The following is a 26,876-nucleotide window of genomic DNA, read 5'->3' as shown; positions in this document are numbered from 1 at the left end:
CTGGTACTGACACTTCACAGGCTAAATATTAAAAAAAAATGAAGTTTTTTTTTTTGTGTGCACAATTAAAGTGGACTGTAAACTGTTGGTATATTCAGTAATACAGTTCTGAACTTGTAATGTATATGGCATGATGTATTTTTATCTTACAGAATAAATCAATTGTATATATTTTTCTCTTGATAAATAGCTGTATTAAATTGTTTCTTGAATATTTTTCTTCTCTTGTACAATATTCCAACATCCTACCAGTATTTGTCCTACAGTTTTTTCTGTTCTGTATAATAGTATCTAATGTTGGCAAAAAAATACAAAAAAACAACACAAAAAAAGAGAATTTTTTGAAGTATACAGAGTGTTATGGGTTTTGGAATTTGTGGAAACAGATTTAGAAGATCAGCATTTACGAATAAAAATATTTTACATCTATAAAGTGCATCCTCCTGTTGTCATTTGAGGTGTCTGGTTTCTGCTTCTTCCAGGATCTGTTTCTGCTTCCACCACAGAGAAGTATTTTGCCTTCCCCCTTTGCCAGTGCATCCTGAATTGCACAGGGAGCTCAGGCTCCTCTCAGCCCAGAGTGGAGCACTGAACACCCCTCACAGTCCCCTCATCCTCATCCTGCAGGAGGGGGAGTGAGCAAAGGCCAGAGTGGGGTTGAAGCTCTGAGCTGGCACTGTGACAGTGCTGGACACCAGAGACAATCCCAGCAGCTCCCAGCATGAGTCCAGACTGGAAAAGGCTCCAGCCTTAGCCTGGAGCAGTGGGAAGCAGCCAGGCCAGAGCTGATCCCTGGTGTTTCTGACATGGTGCACTGTGGCTGCTGCAGGATCTGTCTGTCCATGGCCACCCCCACTCCAGGAGCCAGGAGAAGAAGTCCTTGACACAGGGACTTAAAATTCAGCCCCAGACAGAGTTTCCTTCTCTACAAATAATAAATTCTCAGTGTGACAGCAGCAAGCTGGAGGCCGTGACAGTGGGATGAGGCTTTTCCTTCTGTGCTTCCTATTCACCAGAGCCTCACTCACACACAGGGCAGAACTCTGAATTCCTGCTTACACCAGGCAGCCCAGCTGGGAACAGAACCCTGGCCCAGGGCTGGATTTTCCCAGCAGAGCTCTCTCACCCTCACTCAGGTGATGGCCTGGCTGTGTGGCAGCACCCCAGGTGTGTCTGTGGCCAGGAATGCCCTGCAGGAACAAGTGACACCATCCCAAACGCCATCACCTCCCTCTGCTCCCGGTGACAGCACCTCCAGCTCTCCCCACTGGGAGCAAAAGGTCCAAAATTCTCTGTGGCAACTGACTCAGACTGCAAATAAAGCAAGCTGCTGCCCTCCCTGTTTGAGGATTTGTTTGGGTTTCCTCATTTTTTAACTTATTTTTAAAAAGACAACACAACAGAAGACAAGGCCAAGCAAGGTTTCTGCACAATGTGGCTGCCACCACCACTGTCACAGAGAATTGTCCCCCTGCACCCAGCTGGGAGGGGCTGTGCCAGCAGTCTGGGTGAACCACACAGGCATCAAGGAAGCTGCAGCCCATCCTTTCACCCCAGCAAAGACTGGGATTTCCCACACAGCACCCACCCAGGCTGCCACTGCTGCCAGTGAAAGGGGCACCTGAGCTGACACCATGATCCAGCCCTGCCTGACTGCAGGAGTCACCTGGGAACATGCCAAGGCTCCAGGTGCCCCTGAGCAAGGCCCAGCACAGGCTCAGCTGCCCAAGGGGGCTGAGGTTGGTTTTAGAGGCTTTCCTTGGTAGGAAGGAGCTTGGCTGGTGTCTTATTTAATTACTCCCATTGTAATGCTGTATCTTGAATAACTTCAGCCAGCTGGTTCTGATTTTTAAACCCTGGTACCTGGTTCTCCAAGTGTGCCAGGAGCTCACTCCCTCCAGGACTAGTGGGGAGGCAAAGCAGCTGCCCTGTGGCCAGGCCACTCTTACCTGCTCCTTTGCATCCTCTGCTCTTCTCCCAGGTGCTGGCCCTGGCAGGGGGCTGAAGGACCAAACAGAGTCTGGCACAAGCAAATCTCCTCTCTGCAGAAAGATGTGGGGCTGTAATTATTCTAGCTTTATCATTATTTTCTTCACACTGCCCAAAAGGTCAATAAGTGGATGCTGGAGTATCTCTGCAGTTTCTGCTGCACAAGTGGAAGGGCAAGGCTGTCCTGGAACTTCCAAAATCCAAACTGCACGTTCCCAGGGAAGGCTGTGGCTGTGGAGTGGGAAATGAGGCCAACAACAGTGCTAAGAAAAAATGCACTGGGTAAGAGCAGCTTTTCTCTTCTGCAGGAGCTCCCACACACTGAAGAAGCTGAGGCAGGAAGTCAAAGAAATAGTAAAATAAATTAAAAGAGAAGTGGAGGAAAAAAACGCAGAAATTCTCTGTCAAGCCTTCCAAGATGCAAGGAAGGGAGAAAGGGAGTGAAAAAAGACCCAAATTGTCTGAACTTTAATTTCCATCAGTGTCTAAGTTGGTGCTTTCTGGTCTAACAGCTACAAAGAGTAAGGCCATACAAATTAATAAAAAAAAGATACTTTATTTTAAATGCAGCTACTGTCATGAGTCATCAAAATAGACTTTGCAATAGTTACTTTGTTTTAAATATGAGGTGACGAATGACAGCAAAGAACTTAAACTACATGAAATGTCCTAAAATTAAAAGAACTAAATTTAAATATTTCAAATGACAATTATCAGAAGATGGAAAGGAATAAAAACATTTTCCAGAAAAAGTAAAATAATTTTGGCCAGTAATCCCATACTAGAAATGTAAATTATTGAGATACTGCACATGAAATAGTCAAGGAGGACTCCTTTCTGTCATTGTCATTGAGAAGATCCACAAAGTTTAAATCTCACCATTTAAATTACATTGCTCTAATGATTTCTCTTACTTAAAACCAGTCCAATAATCCAGGCCCATCCAAGGAGCTGATGATGCATTTCACTCCGTGGTGCAGTGGGGCTGCTGCTCTCAGTGTGTGACCAGGGACCAGTGACACCCAGGCCTTCAGGCTCAGCTCCTCGGGCAGGGCACTTCCAGCAGCTCCTTCCACGGCCGTGCCAAGGGCTCTGCACAAACCCTCCAGAATGACTTCAGATCGTGGCTGAAGGGGAAGCAGGCTCAGCTGAACTCTCCTCAGCCACCTGCTGGCCGTGTCAGCTCTCAAAGTGCCACTGCTGAGGAAGGGACCCGTCGCAGATGGCCACGGTGACGTAGCCCTTGTGGCTCAGGGGATCCACCACCTTCAGGCACTGCCCCACCGAGACCTGGTACAGCCGCTTGTTTTTCTAGAGCAGACAAAGACAGATGGGATTTATTTACTGAAACTTCTGTTCTCCATTGTCCAACTGGGGCTGGAAGTGATGCCCAAGGGAAGGGGTGCTCCTTCTGACAGATGAGCCTTTCAGCAGCCTCCCTGCCACAGCAGACCCACAGCAGCAGTGCAGTACAGCACAGCCCAGAGCCACATCCACACTTGGAAACAAAGGCTCTCACGTCCTCACGGGCCCCCAGCTGGGATTTGTTTATAGCACAGACTTTTAATGAGGTGGAGGGATGATCAAACCCATTCCCCAGCCCAGCAAAGAGAGTCTGTGGTGGGCACAGACAGGTCACAGAATCCTACAATGGTTTGGGTTGAGAGGGACCTTAAGGATCATTTAGGTCAAACTCTCCTGCCATGGGCAGGGACACCTTCCACTAAACCAGGTCGCTCCAAGCCCATACAACTTAGCCATGAATATTCTAGGGATGGGGCATCCACAGCTTCTCTGAGCAACCTGTTCCAGCATCACACCACCCTCACAGCAAAGAACTTCTTCCTAATATGTAATCTAAACTTGCCCTCTGTCAGTTTAAAGCCATTCTCCTTTGTCTTATCACTCCATGCTCTAGCAAAAAGTCCCTCTCCAGCTCTCCTGTAGCCTCCTCAGGCACTGCAAGGATGCTTTAGGGTCTCCCTGGAGCCCTCTCTTCTCCAGGCTGAACAGAGGTCCCTGTTTAGTATCTGACCATGCATTAGCAGTGCCCCTACCCTCAGGAGCTGCCACATGTCATGCCAGGCCTCGTGCTTGGTGAGTGCCCACAGCCAGAGCAAGGCCAAACCCCAGCCAAGAGTGGCAAGGAAACAGATTCTATCCTTTTATTACCTTTAGAGGACTGTGCCATCTCCTCTACTAACATCCTGTCTGGAAAGGGCTCTGTGCACAGCCCCAGCAGCTCCCATGGGCAGCACAGAGGGAGCAGATCCACAGGAACAGCCCTGCCAGGCTCTGCCACTGCCTGTGGCCACAGCCAGATGTCCAGGGAAGCAGGAGGAGATGGTAAGAAAACAAAACACTCCTCCAAAATACCCCCCCAGTCCAAGCCTTGTACCACAACTGGCAGTGCACAGTTAGCATTTCCCTGTATCAATGACTCACTCAGTGGAGTTCTCCTTGTTCCAAAAGGTTTGGTATCTAAAGGGCCCCAGCCAGCTCCCATATTCCTCAAGGGAAAGGTGCCCCACACCTTCCATTTGCCTTTCCATGCCCCTCTGCCCCTTCCTAATGAATCCCAGTGTTTGAGTCACTTTCTTTCCTTGTGGATCACTGATGAATGAGCACCAATGTGCCCCTGTTCAGACCCACCTCCCCCAGCCACGGTGGCCATGGCCAGCTCAAAGCCCCCGTGTCACACATGAAGTGCAGATTCTCCAGCCCACAGGCATCACCAACAGTGATGTGCACCCAAAGCCAGTGGCATTCCCCCACTGCTGTGCATCCCTGCTGCTAACACCAGCTGCAGAACCTTCTAGAACCTCTGCTCAGCAGAACTGTTCAGCTCATTGTCCCTGGGGGCTGTGGCAGTGCTGGTGCCAGTGTCAGACACACACAGCCCTGGGCTCACACAGATCTGCCTCGCTATCTCCACACCACCCTGGGCAGGACTTGTGGGACTCCCCTTGGGAGCCTGAGCTGCCAGCCAGCAGCATGGCAGGAACCTGAGGCAGGCTGTGCAGAGCTGTGCTGGGAGCACCACTGGCAGGGCTGGCAGGGCTCTCCTGTCGGGGTCTCTGCTGCTCACAGGGACCCCAAGATGTGTCAGAAAGTCTCTTTTCCCAGCCCAGGGTCGAAGGAGGAGTCAGGGCTCTTCAGTTCTTGGTCTCAAGGTTGTTTATGGTATCTTATCTATAAAATTCGTTCTCCTGCCCTGCAGAGATCTGCTCAGCAAGACAGTCAGAGGCACTCTGCCTGCCCTTGGGGTGGTGTTATGTCTTTATACTAAAAACTACCTGTACAATATTTACAATCACTTTCCAATACCTATCACATATGTTAGACAGTGAGCTTCTACTCTAAACCAATATAAAAGTGCCAACATCACAGCAGCAGATGGAGGCCAAGAAGAAGAAGGAGAATGGCTCAGAGAGATATATAAGATATATAGGATATATAAGTTATATATATAACTTATATAACCTATAAGTTATATGTTATTATACTATATAGTATATAGTATAAAGTATAGGTTATATTATATTATGGTATTATATTATATATAGTATATACTATATTATATATAGTATATACACTATATATAATCTATGTTATAGGTTATATGTTATAGGTTATAGGCTATAGGTTATAGGCTACAGGTTATAACATATAATCATAAAATAATAAATCAGCCTTCTGAGAACTTGGGAGTCAATTCTCATCTCTCACCTCGACCTGGGACCCACAACAACACCACAACAATTAATAACCACACTCCTGTGCCTGACTGAGTCACTGACCACAAGCAATGCACAGAGGCAGCCCCTGCACTCACCCCAAATGTCCACTGCTGGGAGCCACCCGAGCCGTGGCACTTCATCAGCCGAGGGGGATCGGACGAGCGAGTTTCAGACACATCCAAGCACAGCAGATTATTCAAAATCAGCTCATGATCCTCATTGTAAATCCACACCTGAAAGAGGAGATGGGAAGACATTGATTGCAATGTTTCAGGGCAGTTTCATTGAGTCTTTTGTGCACCCACAGAGGAGATGCTTCAACATCTGGATGTCGGAGATGGGCCTTGCAGGGAGTGGTGAGAACTGAATGCAGCCCCTTCCCTGGGCCCACCTGCATGAAGCAGGAATGTGTAGGGGGATAGAACACAAGTAAATGAAGGTGGTATAGAAAGTAATCTTACCCCCCTAAAGAGTTGCAGCTGAGCCAATTATTAAGGATTAGGAGCAGGCCTGATGTGAACAGGCCATACCTGTAGCCAGTAAGAAGAGTGTTATAAAAGAGTGGATTGGTGGGAACTGCAATCAGTTGGCTGCTGTGAGAACAAGGAGGAGTCAGTGCCTGGAGGAGATGCCCACAAGAAACATCAAGGAGGTACAAAACTCTGGCAATATGGAACCCTTGCAATGTACTGATAATAGAACTCCTGCAATATAATGACAACAGGAATGCACTGGTTGGTATTTGCAGCTTCAACTGCAATTGGGCTCCTGAATTTACATGACAGAAGAGTTTCTCTGTGATCACACTGAAAGAACCAGCTGTCAGTTCCAACAAGCAGCAAGGACACACCCAAGCTGCCTCTTGTCTGTCCTCTCCCACATGCTGCTTGAACAGAGCAGGTATTTTTATTCTTGGTACCAGAAATGTGTCAGGCACCTTCACTTGCTGCCATTCATGCCCAAACCCTGCTGGCTCTCAGCAAGGCACATCTGGCACAGCTGGACACTCAGGGAAGCAGGAACAGCAGCCTGCCCCAACTGCAGGAGCTGCTGGTTCTCCCTCCCTTGGCCAAGATCACATCTGTGGAAGACCTGGAGCTCTCATAACCAACAGGAGAGTCTGAATCCCAAGCCAGAAAGCAAAGCAAAAAAGGAACTTGGGGGTGTGCACCTCAAAATATCAGAGGGGTAGAGAAAAGAGAAGTAAATGGAAAGTGTGGGCCTGCAGTGCAGGGAAGATCCTGGGAGCATCTGGCTCAGCACCCAGTGCCAGCTATTCCCAGTGCACAGGGCAGCCCTGGCACTCACAGGGCAGCTGGACAGCACTTCCCAGCCTCTGGGGGTGCTGAGCAAGGCAAATCCCTTCCCCTGACATGGGAGCCTGTGAACAAGAGGAGCTGAGCCTCTCATACCTGTCCCTGAAGGACCTACAGACACACAAAGTTCCTGTGCTGTGCTCCTGTTCCAGCCCTGCTCCCATTTCTCAGCTCAGTGCTGCACTTGCCATGCTCACTATGTAATTTATTTTTCTTTCCATTAAGTCTGCATGAGTTTCACAGTCAGAATATGGCATATCAAACTCTAGGCAGAAAAGTCAGGCACATAAATTTTGCTTTGTCTCTTTTTTTGGCCTATGAGACTAAAAGCAGCCTTCTGGGAGGTGCTGGGATTTGGGACACAGCCTCAGTTGGACAGCACTCAGTTCATTATCACAGTGACTATTATAACACAAGGAAGGCCTCCTTGGAAGAAGAGCAGGGATCACATTAAAATGTGCCCCAACCTCAGGCATTTTGTGCCTTCTAAAATAGTTTGTGCTGTTTAAAGCCTGCCATGAAAAAGAAAGCATGGCAAGATTAAAGAGGGAGGAGAGAATGGAGAAATGGCAGGACTTGCCAGAGACAATTACTGTGGAAAGAACAATGATGGAGCTGAGGCCAAACAAGAGATGAACTGGTAGGAATGGAGAGAGAAGATGCAGTGACACAGGGAACAGATCTTCAATCAAAAGCTGAGTGATGGCACAGAACACAAGGCAGTGGTTAAACCCAGTGTGATTCTTCTCCAGAAAGGCTTACACAAGACAGCCAAAATTAATTCCAAACTGATTATGTGTTTAGTGTAGAAAACAAAGGAAAGAGGAAAAATAGGCCCAAATTTGGTTCCAAATCCAGATTAGAGTATCACTATGAATTTGCAGATTATTAACAGATTCAAGCACCAGGAAAGCAAAGCCACCCCATGAGGTTTCTTTGTTACACAATTGCAAGCCTTAGCATACTCCAGAAATTATTAACTAATTTTCTGCTGAAGGCTGAAAGGATAATGTTCAGCTCTTACTGCCAAAGGCTGTCAGGAGCAACAGCCCCAAAGAGGAAAGAAACTGCTGGCAGGCAGCACAGTATCTAAAGTTTGTAGGCAGAAAGGTGCCCTCCCAGGATTTACGTCTCATTTCTGAGAGCTCTCTTCTTTTATCCTCCTATGTATTTTCTTAAAAAACAAAACAAAAAAAAAATCCAAAGAAAAAAAAACCACAACAAACCCCAAACACAACCATTTAAAAATGTAATCTATTTTTAAAAAAGAGGCAATAGAGGTGCAGGATATTTTCAACCTGCATGCACTTCCTAACTAGCAGAGTTAGGAGATCATCACTGTGAAGACTTTGGTTTCCAAAACTGGGATTGTGTCCAGTCCCCAGAATTATCCCAGACTGTTTCTATTACAGTTAATGGAGCATCCTTTTCATTATAACTTATAGACATAATTTTTAATGTATTTTCTAGATACAAAAACCACTTCCCCAATTATTTTCTTTCTATAGCAAAATTATGAACTGAAAGTCAGTCATGTCAAGCCTGAGAAACCAGGACAGTGTGGTGTGCCTGGCTAATTTTCAACTCTACTTAATGGTGACATCTAAGTCAACTACAATGAAAAGGATTGCCCATAATGCTGATGCAATTGAAAGCCATAGAATATCTGTTACTGCTTTTAAATCCAAGTTAAATGAGAATTTGAAATTCCTTAGCAGCCATGAAGGCTAGAGAAAACAAAGCAAGCATAAACCAAAGGTAAACCAGAATTGCTTTCAAGGCCAGTCCCATGACTTTAGAGAGGTTGGTCAACTCTCACATGCACTCACCAGACCAAACACAGGCTTTTTTCCTAGGACAAAGGCATAAACCAGATAATTCTAGGGCAAAACCAGCTGAAAATGCCAACAAGCTGAGTGAAACGACAGCTAAAAGCTTCCAACAGTCAGGATGTTTCTTGCTATTTTTATAAGAAGCTGCTAAATAAATGTCATCTTTCTCTACACTGCTCTCACATATCTATAGCAAGATTGTTCAAGAGGTTATGACAACAAGTTGGCTGAATGCACTCTTGGGATTTATTAGAACAAAATAAATGTAATAGCAGAAAAACAGTGTTGGTTGACATACTTGGTTGGAGAACAAAATCATTGTGAAAGAAGATAGCACAGCCATTTTTTTTATGAGAAATAATTGCTAAATTTACCACTAGTAAAGCAGATTCATGAGAAAAGAAGCCAAAGGTCAACAATCAGAGCACAGATTTGTTTCTCTCAGCACCAAAGGGATAACTGAAATTTGTTCTCCTGGATCAAAAAAAGTCAGAAAAAAGTTTTGATGTGGAAAACCAACAGAGTTTTTTCCTTCAGGCATGTGGCACTTCATTATGAGAAATATTGCAGCAAGGAGAAGGGAAGCATAACTGTGTGGACATCATGCCCAACTTTCTCACCCAAAGACAGAATGGCTCAGAATTGCAGCTTTGGCACTGCAAATGTGCCCCTCAGTCACTATTACACTCACACAGCCTTTTTTATTTACAAGACTCGCTGACTGTCCTACAGCTAATGGAATAGATCAAATAGGAAAAATTCCATTCTCATGCCAGCTTTAATTAATCCACCCTTAACACAGGCAGTGGCAATTTGGTCCCAGTGATGATTTCTCAGTGCTCCAGAGGTGAAGCACAAGGATGTGCTTGTACTTGCCCCTGTCTGACACCTGGAGGCCACATGTCAAGAGCCAGCCACAGTCATCCTGAGAACTGCCAACACCCCTCTGCCTTCCTGAGTCACACTCAGCTGCTGAGGCCACAACAGGAGGCAGAAAGTCCCTTTAGGTGACAAAGCAATCAGCATTTTGTTGGGACTGTCACAAATCACTCTGCCTCCACTGCTGCAGTTTCCATACCCTGAAAACTGTTGTCCATGTCATAGAGCATCAAGTTAGCCCAGCACAACCCACCTTTACTAAAGTTGTGCTGCTTTACATCCCATGCTCCATTTATTCTGTGCCTTTGATTACTTTTCTCTTTAGATCCAACCTAGATTTTAGAATTGGGTCCCAAGGGCTCCTAAATCATAAAGTTCTCAGAGTAGTTTTTAGCTATATAAGCCTTTATGGCATTAACTGAAGATCTCTCTATCCTGGAGATTTTTTATCCAAGTCCTGAATTTCTGTCACTGAAAGAAGTGAAACAGCAAAGGCCTCATGTAGTGATCCAAAAATTCTCATTAGGTTTTCAATCTATCCCTAACTAATCCCCAGATCAGCAATTTACCTGTAGCCAAAGAATCTTCTGAATTCCTTTTATTTAACACCAAATCATTCATGTATCCCAAACTGCAGCCACTCCAGCACCAGAGGACTGGGGGTGCAGTACACAAACACCAGCAGGGCAGGAAAGGGCTGCTCTAAATTCCAGTATGAGGAACCAACTGAAAGAGCTGCCACAAATTCTGAAGTGCCAATCAGGGCATTATGAACCCATCAGGAGCCACTTTAGGGCAGCCCCCAGCCAAAGAGAGATTCATGCCATGAAGAAGGAGATTATAACATCCAACACTCAGCATCAGCACAGCTCCACAGTGTCCTTGGCCAGCCCCCATGGTTTGAATGCCCCTCTGACAGCAGCCTGTCTGCTGATGAGATGTCACACCAGGGCACTCTGCCAGCAGGAAAACATTTTGGTCATTCTAAAGACATGAATTCAATACAATTGGGAATCTCATACCTGGTTCTGGTCATTGTAGTCACACTCCCTGACCACCACCAGCCCTCCTTTCTGACTTGGGTGGCCCTGGGCAACCAGGCATTTGTTGGTTTGGAGGTGATACAGCTAGGAAAGGAAAACAGTTTGATAGTTAGAGTGAAAAACAGCCCTAGATCCCTAGTGTGCTCAAAAAAAACTCAGCCAACATTTGCAGTTATTAAAAAAATCTTCCCTTTTAAAATGCCATTCTGTTTCTCATAAAATTTGGACAAAAAACTGCACTAAGCAGTTCCAATTTGCTTTCTAATTATATCAAGATTTCTCTCTCTGGTACAAATGTAGTACACACATCCTGGCTCTACTCTGCCAAGGTTCTTTGCCCTCTTCACTCTCCACAGAAGTCTAAGGCCCCTTAAATTCTGCTCAGGAATATTGACTGTCCTGTATAAACTGCATTTTACTACAGTTAACTTAAACATAAGTCTCCTCCTACTGCTTCTCTTCATGGAACAGGACAGCCTCCCTGAGAAAGGAGAAGGAATTACTGAAATAAAAACAACTTCAGAGATTTATGTTGTTTGCAAATTGGTTTTCAAGAGCATTTATGTAACTGAAAAGCCACTGTTATCAGCTGTGGTATTTTACTGATGGATCAGGGAGAGAGAGAACATTTTACAAGCATCTAAATGCTATTTTTGCTCTAATGCCCCACCTAGTCTGATTTAGGGGGATGGTGTATCAGAGGACTCAATTCAGGCCTGTCCTGTGATGCAGAACTGTGAGCACCCACCATCAAAGCAAACAAGGAGCCTCCCAGCAAGCTGCCAGTCTCTCCTGATCTGAACAATGATTCTCACCCTAAGAGCCATCCAAGACATTTTCTGTTTAGATTGTTCTATTTCAAGAACCAAAAAAATCATTAAGATCTTGATGTATCCCACAGAGGTACTCAGGGAGACAAAACAACTCTAATTGTGGCTTTAAATTACACACATGCTCTGAACTAACTGCTGGCCAGCTTTTCAGCATGATTTTTTTCTTTTCAGCCTGATTATTTTTCTTCCCCTGGTGTGGTGGGGCTCAGGCTCTGCAGGCAGCAAACACTGCCTGCACACTATGACTGAGGGATGGCAGGGCCTCAGATCTGACACCCACATTAAAAATACTTTATTTCCAATCTGGAGCTGGATGTAGAGGAAAAAAGAATTTGCTGTCCTGAACTCCAGGCCAGGCTGATTAACTAGCCAGCTGAACTTCATTATGAAGACATCCATGGCTGTCTTGACATTGCTATTGACTCTACAAATTTTTAGAAACCAAAATACCCTTCCAGTAATAAAAGGAACAAACTGCTTGATCACATGATAGCAAAAATTAGCACAAATACCAAATAATATTTTTCACTAAACACCATTTCTGGAAATAGCTGTCCCAAGGCACAACAACAATTGCCTTGAGTGCACCATGCTTCTCCTGCTCCCCACACACATCTAAAACAAATTACACAAAACATTCAAGTAACATTTCCTCACACCCCAGATCTAGCACAGATCTCATTTTCATCATTCCTCACTCAACAGAAGGTTTTTAAACCATAGACTACATGAGTTTTGTATGATTTTTGTCCTTTTTTTTTTTTATTGGCCACAATGGCCAGCATTGGATATCACTGGTAACAGCTGCAACCATTTGTGATCATTACATTTCTTCCCAGCTGTCAAACCACCACTGATCTGTGGCCCAATTAGTTTTTGAGAATAAACTGAGATTTGGAGTGATTCCTCCCAAATCCTAAAGAGTCTGGCACACAGTGGTGACATTGGCTGATCATTCTGTTCCTTGCAGGCATCTGGAAATAGTTTCTACAGCCACCAGAGCCAAAGCTGACTCTCTCATACAATGCTGGGTATAATTCTTGAACCCCAGAGAACCAAGCCAAAACCTGCACTTTTCTGCTTCTTTTCCCCATTTCTTAAGGGGTGCACAAAGTTTTTCTCAAAATTAAGCCATGGTAAATAACTGCTGGGAAGAGTTAACCTTAAGTGCTGCTGAGATATTCAGATCCCTCAAGGAGTTCTCTCCAACAATTTCTCAGTTAAATTTCTGTCTGAATGAAAGCAAAAAGCTATTAAATTCTAAAAAGAAGGAAAAAGGTCTGACTAGGGGAGTAACAGCATCCAACAGCTAGGGGAATCAGCCCATCAGTTTTATTCAGGGAAACCACATAACAAACTTCACAGCTTGGCTGGGATGTTGCTATAAAAATACTGCACAAATTGAGGATTCCCAGACAGCTGCTTCCAAGAAAAAAATCTAATGGTGCCAAGAGGTCCTGCATGAACACAAGTCCTCCTGACTCACTCCTTGCAGAACCAGCAGCTACTGCAGCCTGGGGGGGACATCACTGCTAAATGCTTCCAACTACTGAGATAAAGGGAACCTGCTAACCATAATCTGTGTGCACATGAAACAGTTTATGCCAGAGTATTTTCTTCCTCAGGGAAGACATTGAGATGGTTGTCTTGGGTTTGAAACTATCCATTATTTTTGGGAAGCATAAAAAGCACCCATCAAGTGAATGTGACCCTGGAAAGAGCAGATGCAACTGTCTGGTGACTCTGCCTGTATACAAACCCATAAGCAAAGGTGTCAGAGCCTAGGCATGAATTTAATAATGATTTCCTTCATAAATACACATAACAATTTCTCTCTTCACTTCTACTTTGAAGAAAAAAAAGAGAGGAGAAAAACTCATCTTTTGTTCATTAGCCAGCAGCCAAGACTAGAAAAGCCATCATCAGCCTCAGATGGAAATGTTCACCTTTGCAGAAAATGACCCAGTAAAAGCAAGGAGTTTGGAAACTAATCACACTGTACTCTTATCATAAACCAACAGAGCATGAATATTTGAGGCCAAATTTCTCTCTGTCCAAATCCATCTTCAGAACCAACAGCCATGAAAACACATTCTAAAGACTGCAAGACTTCCTAACTCAGAACTTCAAGGTAAGAAACCTCATGGAACAATATCTAGTCTAAGGATGATCTGAAATATAGATCAGACTGATTTGACAAAAATCCTGTTATTTTTAAGACAGCATGTTGCAGAACTTACAGAATCAGACTATTTTTGTTGTATTAGAGCAAATCTTTAAGAAAAAGTCTCACAATAATTAACACAGCAGAATTCCATCTATTTAAGTTTCTCTTACCCTTCCACGCTGGATTATTTTTGGTCGTTTCTGTGCTCTGTTAATAAAAACTGGCTGTGGAGCTTTGGCATTGGGCCCAGATATTTGCATCTCAGGATAGATGTTATCTAAATACCACTTAAAGGACTTGCAGTTCAATCTCTTCCTCAGTTCTACACGCTCGGTGATATTTCCATAGCTCCTCATCCTCAGCTCAGGTCTCAAAGCAAAATACTGCTCCTGTATTTAAGAGAAACAGGTTGGGGAAAAGGGGAGAAAAATTTCACATTACTGATTCACAATTTTTTCCTGTTTCCAGAACTCTCAAAATTTCATATCATTTTGCTAGTGCTTTCAACCAGTAGGTTTGAAACTGGCAGTAGGAAATTGTAATGCTTGCATTGTCACAGGAAGTGAGATTTAATCTTACCTAACTTTGAGCTAATCTTTCTAACTGAAGGATTTTTTTTAAGATAATTCCTGGGTACAAATGTGCTGATCTTTTTTAGATGCCAACTTGAGGAAGAAACAAATCAGCCCCTGACTTTATTCCATTGGCAATACAGGCATCCTAAAATCAGTAAGTAAAAAAGAGATGCATGTATTATTAGCAACCTCTAACAAAGGTGTCTTGAAAATATTTTCATTGTTTTGAGATTCCAGTGTGTTTTGTCTGGCACAGTTTCCAGCCTTCCTACTTTACAAATGGTCAGGGTAAAATCATTCCAGAAGAGATATAGAAATGGGGCTAACATAATTAAGTTCAGTGGGAACACACACCTTATTCATGTGAATAACCAGAACTGTCACCTGGGCTTTCTGGAAAGCCCAGTTCTTTCCATTCATCTGCATCATCTCCCACAACATTACTCTTCTCACATTCTATTTTATGATGATACACAAATTAGGTGAAGATGGATTAAGATTCCAACCCAATCTCATGTGCTGTCTGACTCCAATGCAGAGACAACAATGGGGACAAACAGGAACTCATGAATGTACAACATGGCACAAATACTATTGCTAAAACTAGGGGAAAAAAATCCCCTTTTAGCATTGAATTCCAGATAGATTTACAGAGCCCACAAAAAGGCATTGTGTTTGCATATTAATTTGTTTACAAGGTACCATTTATTCTGCTTTCAGGGCACTGAACTATGGTATTTTTCTGGCTTCATCTCTAGGAGACATCTGGAATCCACCCACCATGATGTGGCTCGGACAGTTTTCCATTATTTCCTGCTATCTGATACTCAGAAAACAGACAGCATCATCCCTGGACAAGTTACATATCTCTCCTCAGCAAGATCTTTGAGCATTTGGATGTGCTTGATGTATCACTGCTATTTTAACAGCAGAAGAAGGGGAAGTGTGTACTTGGTGTTGGTCAGCTTTGAGGAAGTTTGGAGACAGACTGGACATCACAATCTGGCCTGCTTCAAAAAGTATCACAGAATCACAGATTCACAGAAGTTCAAGGCTGGAAGAGACCTATAAGATCATCAAGTCCAGCCCATGTTCTAACTGTTCAACTAGATCATGGCAGCAAGTGCCACATCCAGTCTTTTTTTGAACTCTTCAAGGGATGATGACTCCACTACCTCTGCTATTCCAATTTCCTCTTTCCTGGTTGAAGTTCAAATGTTGGTATCCTACCTTGCATGTGTTATTTATTACCACTGTGTACATGAACTTAGAGTTTTGCATTTTGCTTTTGACAGTTATGAAAATTTTGCTGAATCATTTCCATGCCATTTCATTTATTAAATATTGATATTTACTCCTTAAAGTCTTATATTTGTACTGTGCATTGTTAGAGTGCTTTGGCAAATCATACTGGCACTAAATATTTGCATTCTTCTTATAAAAACAAAAATATTTCCAAGTTTTCTTCCATACATTCTCTGGCAGCTATCAGAGAATCAGACCAGAAACAGCTGGAAAAGTTCTGGGCACAAATCTGTGACAAGAGACTGCTAGAATCAGCAGCTCAAGTGCTTGCTGGATAAATCAGTTCAAGTGGAAATTATAAGAATCAAGTCCAAGCTTGAGAGAAAGCCATCATTAATCACAAAACAACTGTGCCCAGACATTGGTAAAAGGGAAGGTGATAGATCAGATCCAACAAAGCATTACAGAGATGAAGAATGGAGATAAAAATTAATGACCTCTAACAGGTTCCTCAAATTGAAGATCAAGGTAAAGGATGGGGAATGAAACATAAACCTCTAAAGAATATAAAATGAATAAAATACATCTTGTATAGAAATTGTAGGGACCACAGGAACTGAGCACACAGCAAATCCTGTGGTCTCAAAGGGCAAAATGTCATTAAGTATCTCAGAGATGAGGGACTCAAACACCTGATCTATGTTTAAAAGCATCACTATCAGATCTGAAGACAAGATTCTGCCCTTGAATCCAGAAGTTAATCCTGATTGCTCTTTCAGGGCAAGACAAAGAAGCAGATTGCTAATTAAAACAGAATGAAAACAAGCAGCCAAAAGAAATCCCTGTCTCACCAACATGGAAACTACCTGAAGGCACAGTACATGGCTGCCATGTAATACTGATTGGGAAAGCAATGCAGAGCTTACAAAAACTCATCCATCATCTTTTACTTCACTAAAAAGGCATAAAACTCCATCTCCTGCAGGCAGTAAAGTAACAAGGAGGAGACTGAAGGACTCAAAAGCCAAATGAGAAACCAGAATACAGAATTTAGGAATTCCTATCAGAACTAACACCAGGAGTTCAGACTACAGAAGGAAAACCCCATCAGAGTTGTAACAGATCTCACTGTGACCCAGTTCTTTGACAAACAAACCAGTCAATAACCATTCAATCACCTCAGAACTGTCTCTTACCTTGTATTCATCCATCCACACATGTGCCAGCCTCAGTGAGTTGTGAGCCATGGTGTCCTGTCCCCCAGGTGAGCCGTAGGGACGCCTCTTACGGAAAATGTGTCCCACCCTGGAGCAGGGGATGATCAGGAGTCTGCCCCCACACATCCAGATCTGTCCATGAAAAAACAGAACGTGTTCAGATTGCTCACACACTGCTCAGATTGCTCACTAACTTCTCCTCTTCTTCAAGGGATACCTTGGGAGGGTTATACATTATGCAGGATTAGGTGTCAGCAATGTTGGCCTTCATGTCATGTTTTCTGACAAATTAGATTTTTAGATCTCCCTGTTACAAAAGATTATTTTTCTCATTTGACCATACTTTCTACAAAACACATCATGGCTTTCAAGAGACAAACAGAAAATTTTGCTGTTTTGCTCTAACAACCTAGCAGAAAAGACTGGGATATATGGGCTAGGACTCATCCTGCAGATGAGGTTACCTAAATTCATTTACCTAAATTCATTTACCTGCATGAAAATTGTCCACAATTATGTGACAGATAACAAAGAGCAGTCTTCATCATCAAGGGAACTTGGAGAGCCTTTTTCAACTAAGTATAGAAACTTATTGGACAGAGCTGTTTGTGTTAAGATAGAAGAACTCAAACACTGTTCCCATTCAGATGCTACATTTAGGAGTCTTTATCTGTGGCACCAGGGATCTATATTTTATTTACACTCTACTTCCATTTTGTTTTTTAAAATTGCTTTTTAAACTTAATCTCCCAGCAAATTACCAGCACTGGTCCTTTGCTGGACTAATATTTTCTCCAGCCCCAGAAAATCATCCCACATTAGCAGTTCATAATCAAGACACATTTAAAACTCCTTCTAGACAAGATAAAGACTCAACTTCTTTCCAACCCTCCCCCAGAGAGACAGGGACTTCCAGAAGCTCTACATTCTCTGAATGTGTTCCAATATTTCAAAGCCCTTTTTATTGAAACTGTGTATTACAAGATAACAACAATAATCTCCTCACACTCCACACACTTCTACTCAGATACCCAATAATTACATTTATACTGAAAATTGAAAGATTTTATTTATTCAGTACACACTCCTTTAAAGTCACTCAAGTGCATGAAATTCCTGTTCTTATTTTTGAACCCTAATCTTGATTTCTCTAACTGACAAATTCTCTAAAGTTTTGGGAGCTTTGTGTCTGGTTTTAGGTTTGTTTGGTTTTTTTATGCTAACTTCAACTTTTAATCCCCTTTTCATATCTGTCATGATAGCATATCATTTTCAGGACTCTTATCAAACCTGTTGATGAATGCCCTTTACAAAAATAAAGAGATAAGCACAACATTAAGCACAGTAAGTTGTTTTTCTTTCAGTGGAGTGACAGGGAAGACGAGAGAAAATACAGGAAGCCCAGTGTAGCTCCATTTCCAGATCTTCTGGTTATGATTTTCTTATTACTTTTCCAACCAAGATGACCCCTCTCCATGACTCTTAATTTAGTTCCAGAAAACTTTACATTTCCAGGTCCTCAAAAAGGAGGAACTGGCAGTTCAGGAACTGCCACAGTGACACTCTTTAAGCAAGCCAGTCAAACTGTTAAATAACTTAATAATTTTCCTGGCTTCTCAGACAAAATCATAATCTTCTGATTATGATTGTCTCATTACTTTTCCAACCAAGATGACTCCTATCCATGATTCTCAATGTAGTTCCAGAAACCTTTACATTTCCAGGCCCTCAGAAAGGAGGCAGAACTGTCCCAGGAAATATATTAAGATGTACTATACCTACATCTTAGCAATAATACTGTGAGCCACTCATCTCTAATCAATTTATGAAATTCATTAGACATTGCTCATAAACTAATTTTAAAAACTTGCATAATTCTTCTTTTCCTATGCTTCTTTACAGCTGTTATGAAAAGCTGCACCACCAAACTAAGAAAAAGCCATAAACATTCAAGCACAGAGCTGTAAATTCTCTGCTTACCCTAAAGGATATTTCCAGGTTTTCTCCTCCCCAGATGTCCATGCCACTGTCATACTGCCCCAGCTCATTGAAATACTCTCTATCCATGGCAAACAGCCCTCCAGCCATGGTGGGTGACCTGAAAAGGTGCATGGAAGGAAGTTCATTTTCTTTTAGACAGAGAAAAAAACCCCACACAGTAATTTTTGCTGAGTCTGTTGGTCCCAAAGTCCAAATTGATAAACTGACATAACACAATTCAAATCCTTCAGTCACTTGGACATGAGTTCTAGTCTCAAAGCATTTGCAAAAGCAGATCTGTGATATTTGTGATCTTCCATTGTTCCAATATCTATAAATCATATTTCTTTACCTGGCAAACTTGAGGAAAAGGGATAGGACAGAGAAAGAGGAACATCAAGTGCCAGAGGCAGCTTTGTTTCATTATTGACTCAATTATCAGTTTACTGGCAAGTTATTTACACTTTGTGTATTTATACTAATGGTCCCTCTGGCATTTCCCAGTTTTTCACCTTGCCTGTATGTTACTAGAATGTGTTCTATTCTGTAAAAATCTGCATATGATCCTCACTGTACAGTCTCTAGATTGAATTCTTACTGTATCCCAACACTGGAATATGTGGATGACCTACAAAAGTATAACAGAGTAAAAACACTACACAAAAACATGATATGATAGTTGGAACATCCCATGGGCTGGAAAAAGGCTTTTTCCCATCCTTGCAAAAACCCCCTGTGATGAAACCAAGCCTAGGCCAAGATTTCACTGCTTGTTCTCACATAAATTTCTACTACAGTTTCTGTCACCTTAAAAACTGGGTTGAAAGGTTACTCTCAATTTTCTCACTCTGATACCAAAATACTTCATTGTGGAAAGTCTCTAAAATGCAATACATTCAGTTGGATGGCAAGGCTTTTCCAAAGTTAAATAGCAATCTAGACTCCTTCTTCAAAGGAGGCAGAGACCTTTGGGTAGGAAAGATCACTTTCATACTCAGAAAAAGTAATCTTTGAGATTATTACACTTGCTTTGACTATAAAGTTCTCTGTCTTTTCAGCATAGGACTTTTCATAAAAATGAGTGGAAGGAATGCAACAGAATGCTGAACACAGCAACACTAACCTTCAGCCACTGACCAAATTAAATGTGAGAACAGCTCCTAACACAATAAGGATTTTAACACTCAGTGCTGATTCCCCACTCAGAATTTTTCAGTTTGTCCTTCCTTCCAGGTTCAGAAACTGCCACAGTGACACTTTCCAAACAAGCCAGTCAAACTGTTAAATAACTTAATAATTTTCCTGGCTTCTCAGACAAAATCTTGGGATGGGGAGACATGGGAAAGCCAACTGCTGAGCTGTCAGATGACAGCAGAGAACCTGTGCTGGAACTGCTTGTGGCAGCAGAAATGCTCCTCATTTACAGTCCAAGAAAAGAGAATGAGAGAGAAATGAAAACACACCCAATTTCTGATTCACTTGGAAAATCTTATCCACAAAGAGTTATTTTGTAAAAAAGGGGCAGCTCCTCCACCTGACAAACCTGAATTCTGTACTGAGATTGATACCTGCACCTGGAAAAAGCACAGTGAGTTCCTTGCCTTTGCTGCAGCAGCTCTGGTTCTTTTCATGAAGGGATTCACTTGGGACAGCTCTGTTCTTGTGTCTGAACCCTACATGTCTGCTCCTAATAAAAGGTGCCTGCTGACACCATTTTACATCAGCTACACGTCCACTAGAACCAGATATTGCCAGTTCTGTACAGGTCACACAGCCATCAGTGGTTAAAAGATAAGGAAGGTAACTTCCAAGTCCCAGTGTTGAGCTTTACTGAGACTTGTGTTTCAAAACAACTCTCAAAAGATCACAAAAATAAATTCCTATTATCACAAACAAATTTTCTAGTAATTCATCAGCATTTCATCACAGAAATTACATAGTTCTTATTAGTGGGATATGCAGGCTACTCCTAGAAAAAAGGCAGTATCAAAATTATCATTAAGCCAAGCACATCAACACTGGAAACAAACATCAATGCACAGCTCAAAAGTGACATTATTGGATGGTACAGACTGCTATATGCTCCCTCAGAATTTTGTCTTCAGCAAAAGCAGCTATTGTGTAAGCATTTTCTAGAAGTGTGCTTTCTTGACCTAATAAAACAGATATATCTAATTCATGATTAATTGCCAGAAATTGAAGTGAAATAGGGAATAGTAATCAAAACTAAGTGAAATAAACAAGTCAGATATTTGACAGGTTAGGCACCTGCTCCTAAACCTGCACAGCCAGAGACCACTCCCCACTGCTTAGGAGGTGCTCCTGGTCACCCCTGTGTCACACAGAGCGTGTCACCACAAGGAGGAGCCTTACTTGATTGGAGCAGTGGCTCCCTCGGGTCCCTCCAGCTCTGCCAGGGGCACCAGGTCCCATTTGAAGTGCAGGCCCCAGTTGAAGCCCCCGCGCACGACGGGCGAGGAGCTGTAGCTGAGGGTGTCGGCGCTGATGATGTCGATGACGGGGCACACCACGGTCCTGTGGTCCTCCCTGATGGGGGTCAGCAGAGGCTGCAGCCACATCTCATTCACCTCACAGTGACTGTCCAGGAACACCAGCACCTTCCCTGCAGAGTGCACAAAGTGCCAAGGATGGTCCTCAGTGCCACGGAACACAAAGATGCAATTCGGTGCAAACACACGTGCATTGGACAATGCAACACTTGGCAGTTTGCACAGACATGACCTGCCACAGTCAGTAAGAACAGTTTGATCTGTGACACACCCTCATGCTCAGTTGGTCTAAAAAGGCACCAGCATCTTTATGACACAACATAAAATTTATATAACACTAGAATAATATGGAAGAGATGGGAAACAGCTCTAAAGAAAACAACTTTGGAGCACACAAACATAACAAGTCACCCCACAGACAGTATTTGACTGGGCATGAGGATGAAACTCCTGCAGTTCAGAAGAGCAATAAAATTACTTAAAATTGCACTAACTGTGCTTGCATTTTCCAAGCTGTGCTAAAATTCATTTCAATCTTCTCTCTGGATTATACCATTACAATGGTAATGAGCGAACACCAATTAAGAGACTTATCTGCCACTCAAAATTATTTAAGAGAGTAACACACTTTCTCAGATGCCAGAGAGTTTAACTGAAAGCAATTCTGGTAAAGTCTGTTTATAAATCACCAAATATTGGTTTTCCCAATTAACACTCAGAAGAGCTTATACAGAAAAACATTGTTATTAGATTTGAGCATTAAAAACCAGATTAGTGTACCTTAAAAGGGAGCAGATTTCATTTTAGACCAAAATTATTTATTGCACATAAAACATGCAAAAAACATTCTGCAACTACAGTATCTTGACCACATGGAGATATTCCTGAGACAACATTCTTTCAGGGCAAGAATAGGAAAAACTCCACATTGTCTCACTAACACTGCAGTCATTGTTTGAGATACAGTGCAGGGGAAGATTTGGGATGATGATAACTTGTGTTCACAACTTTCAATAAAATGAGGTACTTTTTTAGAGCACAATACTGGTTTTGTTTCACAATTTCACTTACACACTCTAAAGAAGTACCTCATTTTATTGAAAGCAAATGTCTCCAGGAAAAAAAAAAGAATCAACAGCTGAGACACTCAAAGTGTCTCAAGATTTAAAAACCACTCAAATTTGGATCCAAATTTCAGTTATCATTTGAGAAAGTGCAGGGGAAGAAAGATTTGGGATAATGCTAAGTTGCATAGCTTAGACTGTGGCATGACATGCAGAGACCCCTCAAGAGGCTAAAGTAACCACAGGTCAAACATGCAACATCTGAAAAGCTGCACTACAAAAAGAGAAGTCACCCAAACAACTAATCAAAGTATGCAGGGAAATGAGAGAAAAGCAAGTGTACCTGTGGCATGAGAGGCTCCAATCATCCTTCCTCTGATCAAGCCTTCCCTCTTCTCATTTCTTACCAATTTTGTAGTTTTGGGAAGCTGAGTTTTAACATATTCACTCAAGTCATTTTTCAAGTCAGCTGAAAAAAGGAAAACAAGTTCAACAACAAGAAAGAAATTCTGAAACCTCTGTTTAAAATTACAAGACATTTAACTCAAAAATGGCCAAAATCTTGATCAAAACATAACCCTGGCACAACAGAGCTTCAGACCAAGAGTATCATAAGGACAATACTCACACATCCTATACTTCCCCTCCAATGCCTTTTGTACATTACTCAAGTAAACTGGAACTACTAGACTCAAAAAAAAAAATTGAAAAATTGCTGTTCAAAGAAACACATTTCCAAATTGTTCTCATGGTGACTGGCATTTGCAACAGATGCAACAATAAACATTTCACGCAGGCAAATGATTTAAATTACCACATTCCATACATGAAAACAAATGCTGACACCTTTCAAAAGAGGCAGGAAGACACTTAATATTATCTGTGCCTGCTTAAGTGACAGAACAACAGATACCAGGTACAACTCACTCACAGCTGGCTGCTTTTCTAAAACCCAAAAGGATCAAAGCAAGCCTGTGCTTTTGAAGGAGTGCAGAGTTCACTGGAGTCCATGGGTACCACTGCACCTTAGCTAACATCAATGGCAATTTTAAGAGTAACAATAGTTCTTTCACCCAAGGTCAGGGGTTTCTAACATTAAAGCAGAACTACTGAAGAGAAGATGGACACATAAAGACTGAAGAAATGGAAAAGCATAAGTTAATAAGCTTATGGAGAAATAAAGAGGAATACAAAATGAGAGAGAAAAGCAAAAACCCAACTGAGACTTGATAAAGAACCTTAGTACAGGGAGGCAGACAGACTTTTGTAGAGGATATGCCAAAAGAAACATTATTCTGATGAATGTCAGCTCAAACATTAAAGCTGCTGTTAACAAGATTAAATGCCAATGGAATATATGTGGAAGTCTGAGCTGTAACTTTAAGGAGGAATAAGAACTTTCAGGCAGGAGATTCCCAGATGCCATTCCAAATGTTAAGATCTCAGCCTTTGCACTGCAAGGAAATGTGGTGGATCAGAAGTGAGAAGGTAACACACAGAAAGTATGATGCTAGAGAACACTCTAGGACAAAGGAAACTCTCTGGGGAGATACAGACAGAATTCATTTGGGTCACAGGAATTCTCTCCCCTGGTCTGGAGTAATGACATCATATGCCACAGACAATACAGAAGATGTTTTCAGAGAAAATCTCCTAGAAATTTGATTAAATAATCTCTGAAGTATCTCCAAATGAGATACCCAAATAAGCAGGGCAGATTTGCATACCTTAAATTAAATAATGTTTGAATCATTCTTCACCTGATTCATTATAGCAAGAGAAGGACAGTGTACACCTTCAGAAACAATGGGCCAGCACAAAGCTCAGTTATCAAATTCAACTCTTACAGCAGATGAAGCAAATAAACAAGGAAGGAGTTTCACATCTGCAAACTCTTGAAAATAATAGGAAAAAGAAAAAGAAAAGGAAAAGATGTCACATCCACACCAGGAGCTAAACCAGGTCCACAACATTGGCTTGAGCAGCAGAATGGAAGGGCCAGTAGAGTTTTGACCCACAAAAAATGGCATTCTGCTGGCAACTGTGCCCATATCACAGATCATTCTTAACAGGCAGGTTTGTCTCAGACACATTTTGGGATTTTTGCTGTTAATGGGTTTTTGTGTGTCACCTTCACATCCACTGGGAACACTGATACTTCTGATACAACCCAAAAAATTGCTTCAATCCAGCCTGAGAAATTTTCCTCCAAAGAGAGAATTGCTCCCTTTTAGCCAGTTTTCAAAAAGGCATTACTTTCTTCCATATCTATGCAACAAAGGCAAAATAGGCCCTAGGATGGGAGCTTGGAGTGTAATTATTTTAAACTACTCTACAGTACTGAGCTGCAGACAATTGGCTCCTTCTCTGTTCCCCAATCTCTCCTTCTACACAGAAAAATGTCTCCAGTAACAGCCTTCAAAACATCCTCAGGCTTTTCCATAACAGGTTAAGGCTAAATCAGGGAGAAAGAGGTTATACCAGAAAAAGAAATCCTGCCTTTCATGGAATGAAGAAAAAATACAACAATGGGTTCAGTGAGCCATGGCAATGCCTGCTTGGCTAGTAAAACTGGTAATGATTGAGTTTAAGAAGCTTTTTGAGGCAAAACTAGGTGCAAAGGCCCAAGGTTTGCACAACAGCACTGATGTGTAGCACAGCTCTCGTATTTGTAGGTGAAGAACTTGAGAAAATTTCATCTAGAACACCACTTCAGAAAGCAGGCAATGGAAGGAAAATTAATCTTCAATTTAAAAACAAAACAAAGGGGCATAAAGATCAAGTAATCTGCCTGAGCTTATGACATCCATAGCACAGCCAAAGATTTTATCCATTTCCTCAGTTCCCAAACCATCCCCAGCCCCACCTTTCTTCCGCTGCAAGAATCCATCCATTAAAATTAAGCATCAAGAGCAGTAATTCTGTGTAAACAATACCTCCTCCTGCCTTTGGCTTCAGAATAAGTTCATGTGAAGTCAGAAAGGCAAAAATAGCTACCTGAATAATTTGAACCTAATTTGGTTCAAATTCACTAATTGCTTCAATTTAACAACAGACCAGAAGAGTGATGGTATTGCTGCCTCAACACAGGCACTAATCAAATGCATCCTTACATTCAGAAGGTTGAGTTTTGAAATAAGGCAAGCTCTGAATACTCAACAAATTGCACAAGACACTTTATAGCAAGGCATATGCTCCCAAAACACAAAACAAAACAAGCTTTTAATTATTACACATTCTTATCAGCAAAGAACAGCGTTTGATCTTTGTTCTCTCTTGTATCTCAACATTTGATCTGACCTCAGAGAAATCCACTTCCAGCATAACAAGAGCATGCCATTCTACACCAGACATATCTAATCAGTCTCTTTGCAAGTGAGACCTTAAACCAGAAAACAAACAATGAGACCAAGGGAGCTACAATTATATATATTAAATAAAAATACAAACAAAAAAATCTTTGAAATACAAGAAGTTGTGGACTTGAACAGAGGTGAGCAGGGAACCTGCACAGTCATGCTGGCAAGAACTGCTATGCTAGCACATTCCTGAACAGGCATTTGGCTTTTGAAGAGCCAAAATGAAAGGCTTTTTGAGGGCCATGCTTGAATTGCATGTCTGTCTTTGCCTTGCTGTCAATCGAGAGAAAAAACAGCAATCCTCCAACAGGAGCACAGCAACTCTGCAGGGTGTACCCCTGCAGGGCCCCTCCATGCGGGCAGGAGCAGAGGCTGCACCCGGAGCCGGGACAGCCGCACCCGGAGCCGGGACAGCCGCCCCCCGGAGCCGGGACAGCCGCTCACACAGAGCCGGGACAGCCGCACCCGGAGCCGGGACAGCCGCTCACACAGAGCCGGGACAGCCGCACCCGGAGCCGGGACAGCCGCTCCCCGAGCCGGGACAGCCGCACCCGGAGCCGGGACAGCCGCTCCCAGAGCCGGGACAGCCGCTCCCAGAGCCGGGACAGCCGCCCCCGGAGCCGGGACAGCCGCTCACACAGAGCCGGGACAGCCGCTCCCCGAGCCGGGACAGCCGCTCACACAGAGCCGGGACAGCCGCTCACACAGAGCCGGGACAGCCGCCCACAGAGCCGGGACAGCCGCTCACACAGAGCCGGGACAGCCGCCCCCAGAGCCGGGACAGCCGCTCACACAGAGCCGGGACAGCCGCCCACAGAGCCGGGACAGCCGCCCCCGGAGCCGGGACAGCCGCACCCACAGCCGGGACAGCCGCACCCGGAGCGGCCACAAGAGGCTGTCGGAGAGCCACGCTGAGCCCCAGGGCGCTGCAGCAGGTCCGGAATGCTAAACAAGGAGAAAACACGGCGCTGTTTCCATCGTGCCACAGCAAGGCTGCAGCCAGGATCAGCTCCAGCTCCTTTCAGATGCCCTCACAGCGAGGAGTGGCCTCTCTGTCACCTGCTCTGAGCACCTGAGCAGCCCAAGTAAAGAACTGCTAAGAAAACCCAAACTATAAACAGCTGCTC

General features: G+C 43.0%; 2 protein-coding genes across 10 annotated transcripts in view; one reads left to right on the top strand and one right to left on the bottom strand.

The window, feature by feature from the left end:
- Positions 1–433, top strand: part of KMT2C (lysine methyltransferase 2C) — a 189,354-nt gene extending 188,921 nt beyond the window's left edge. For all 8 annotated transcript variants that reach the window (XM_058045054.1, XM_058045091.1, XM_058045118.1 and 5 more), the window contains one exon: positions 1–433. This exon is cut by the window's left edge and continues 1,603 nt beyond it. The gene's annotated coding sequence lies outside the window, so the exon portion shown is untranslated.
- The window catches only part of GALNT11 (polypeptide N-acetylgalactosaminyltransferase 11), a 50,937-nt gene that overhangs the window by 1,416 nt on the left and 22,645 nt on the right, over positions 1–26,876 (bottom strand). For both annotated transcript variants that reach the window (XM_058045132.1, XM_058045141.1), the window contains exons 5-12: positions 22,734–22,859; positions 21,190–21,439; positions 18,817–18,934; positions 16,816–16,968; positions 13,970–14,188; positions 10,779–10,883; positions 5,825–5,962; positions 1–3,300 (exon numbers count right to left, since the gene is read on the bottom strand). The exon at positions 1–3,300 is cut by the window's left edge and continues 1,416 nt beyond it. In XM_058045132.1, the coding sequence (XP_057901115.1) occupies positions 3,169–3,300; positions 5,825–5,962; positions 10,779–10,883; positions 13,970–14,188; positions 16,816–16,968; positions 18,817–18,934; positions 21,190–21,439; positions 22,734–22,859 (1,241 nt within the window). In that variant the 3' untranslated portion in view covers positions 1–3,168. The remainder of the gene's footprint in view (positions 3,301–5,824; positions 5,963–10,778; positions 10,884–13,969; positions 14,189–16,815; positions 16,969–18,816; positions 18,935–21,189; positions 21,440–22,733; positions 22,860–26,876) is intronic.

Source organism: Melospiza georgiana, chromosome 1, assembly GCF_028018845.1.
Source record: "Melospiza georgiana isolate bMelGeo1 chromosome 1, bMelGeo1.pri, whole genome shotgun sequence".
Taxonomy (NCBI): Eukaryota; Metazoa; Chordata; class Aves; order Passeriformes; family Passerellidae; genus Melospiza; species Melospiza georgiana.
This window is presented reverse-complemented; position numbering and strand designations above follow the sequence as displayed.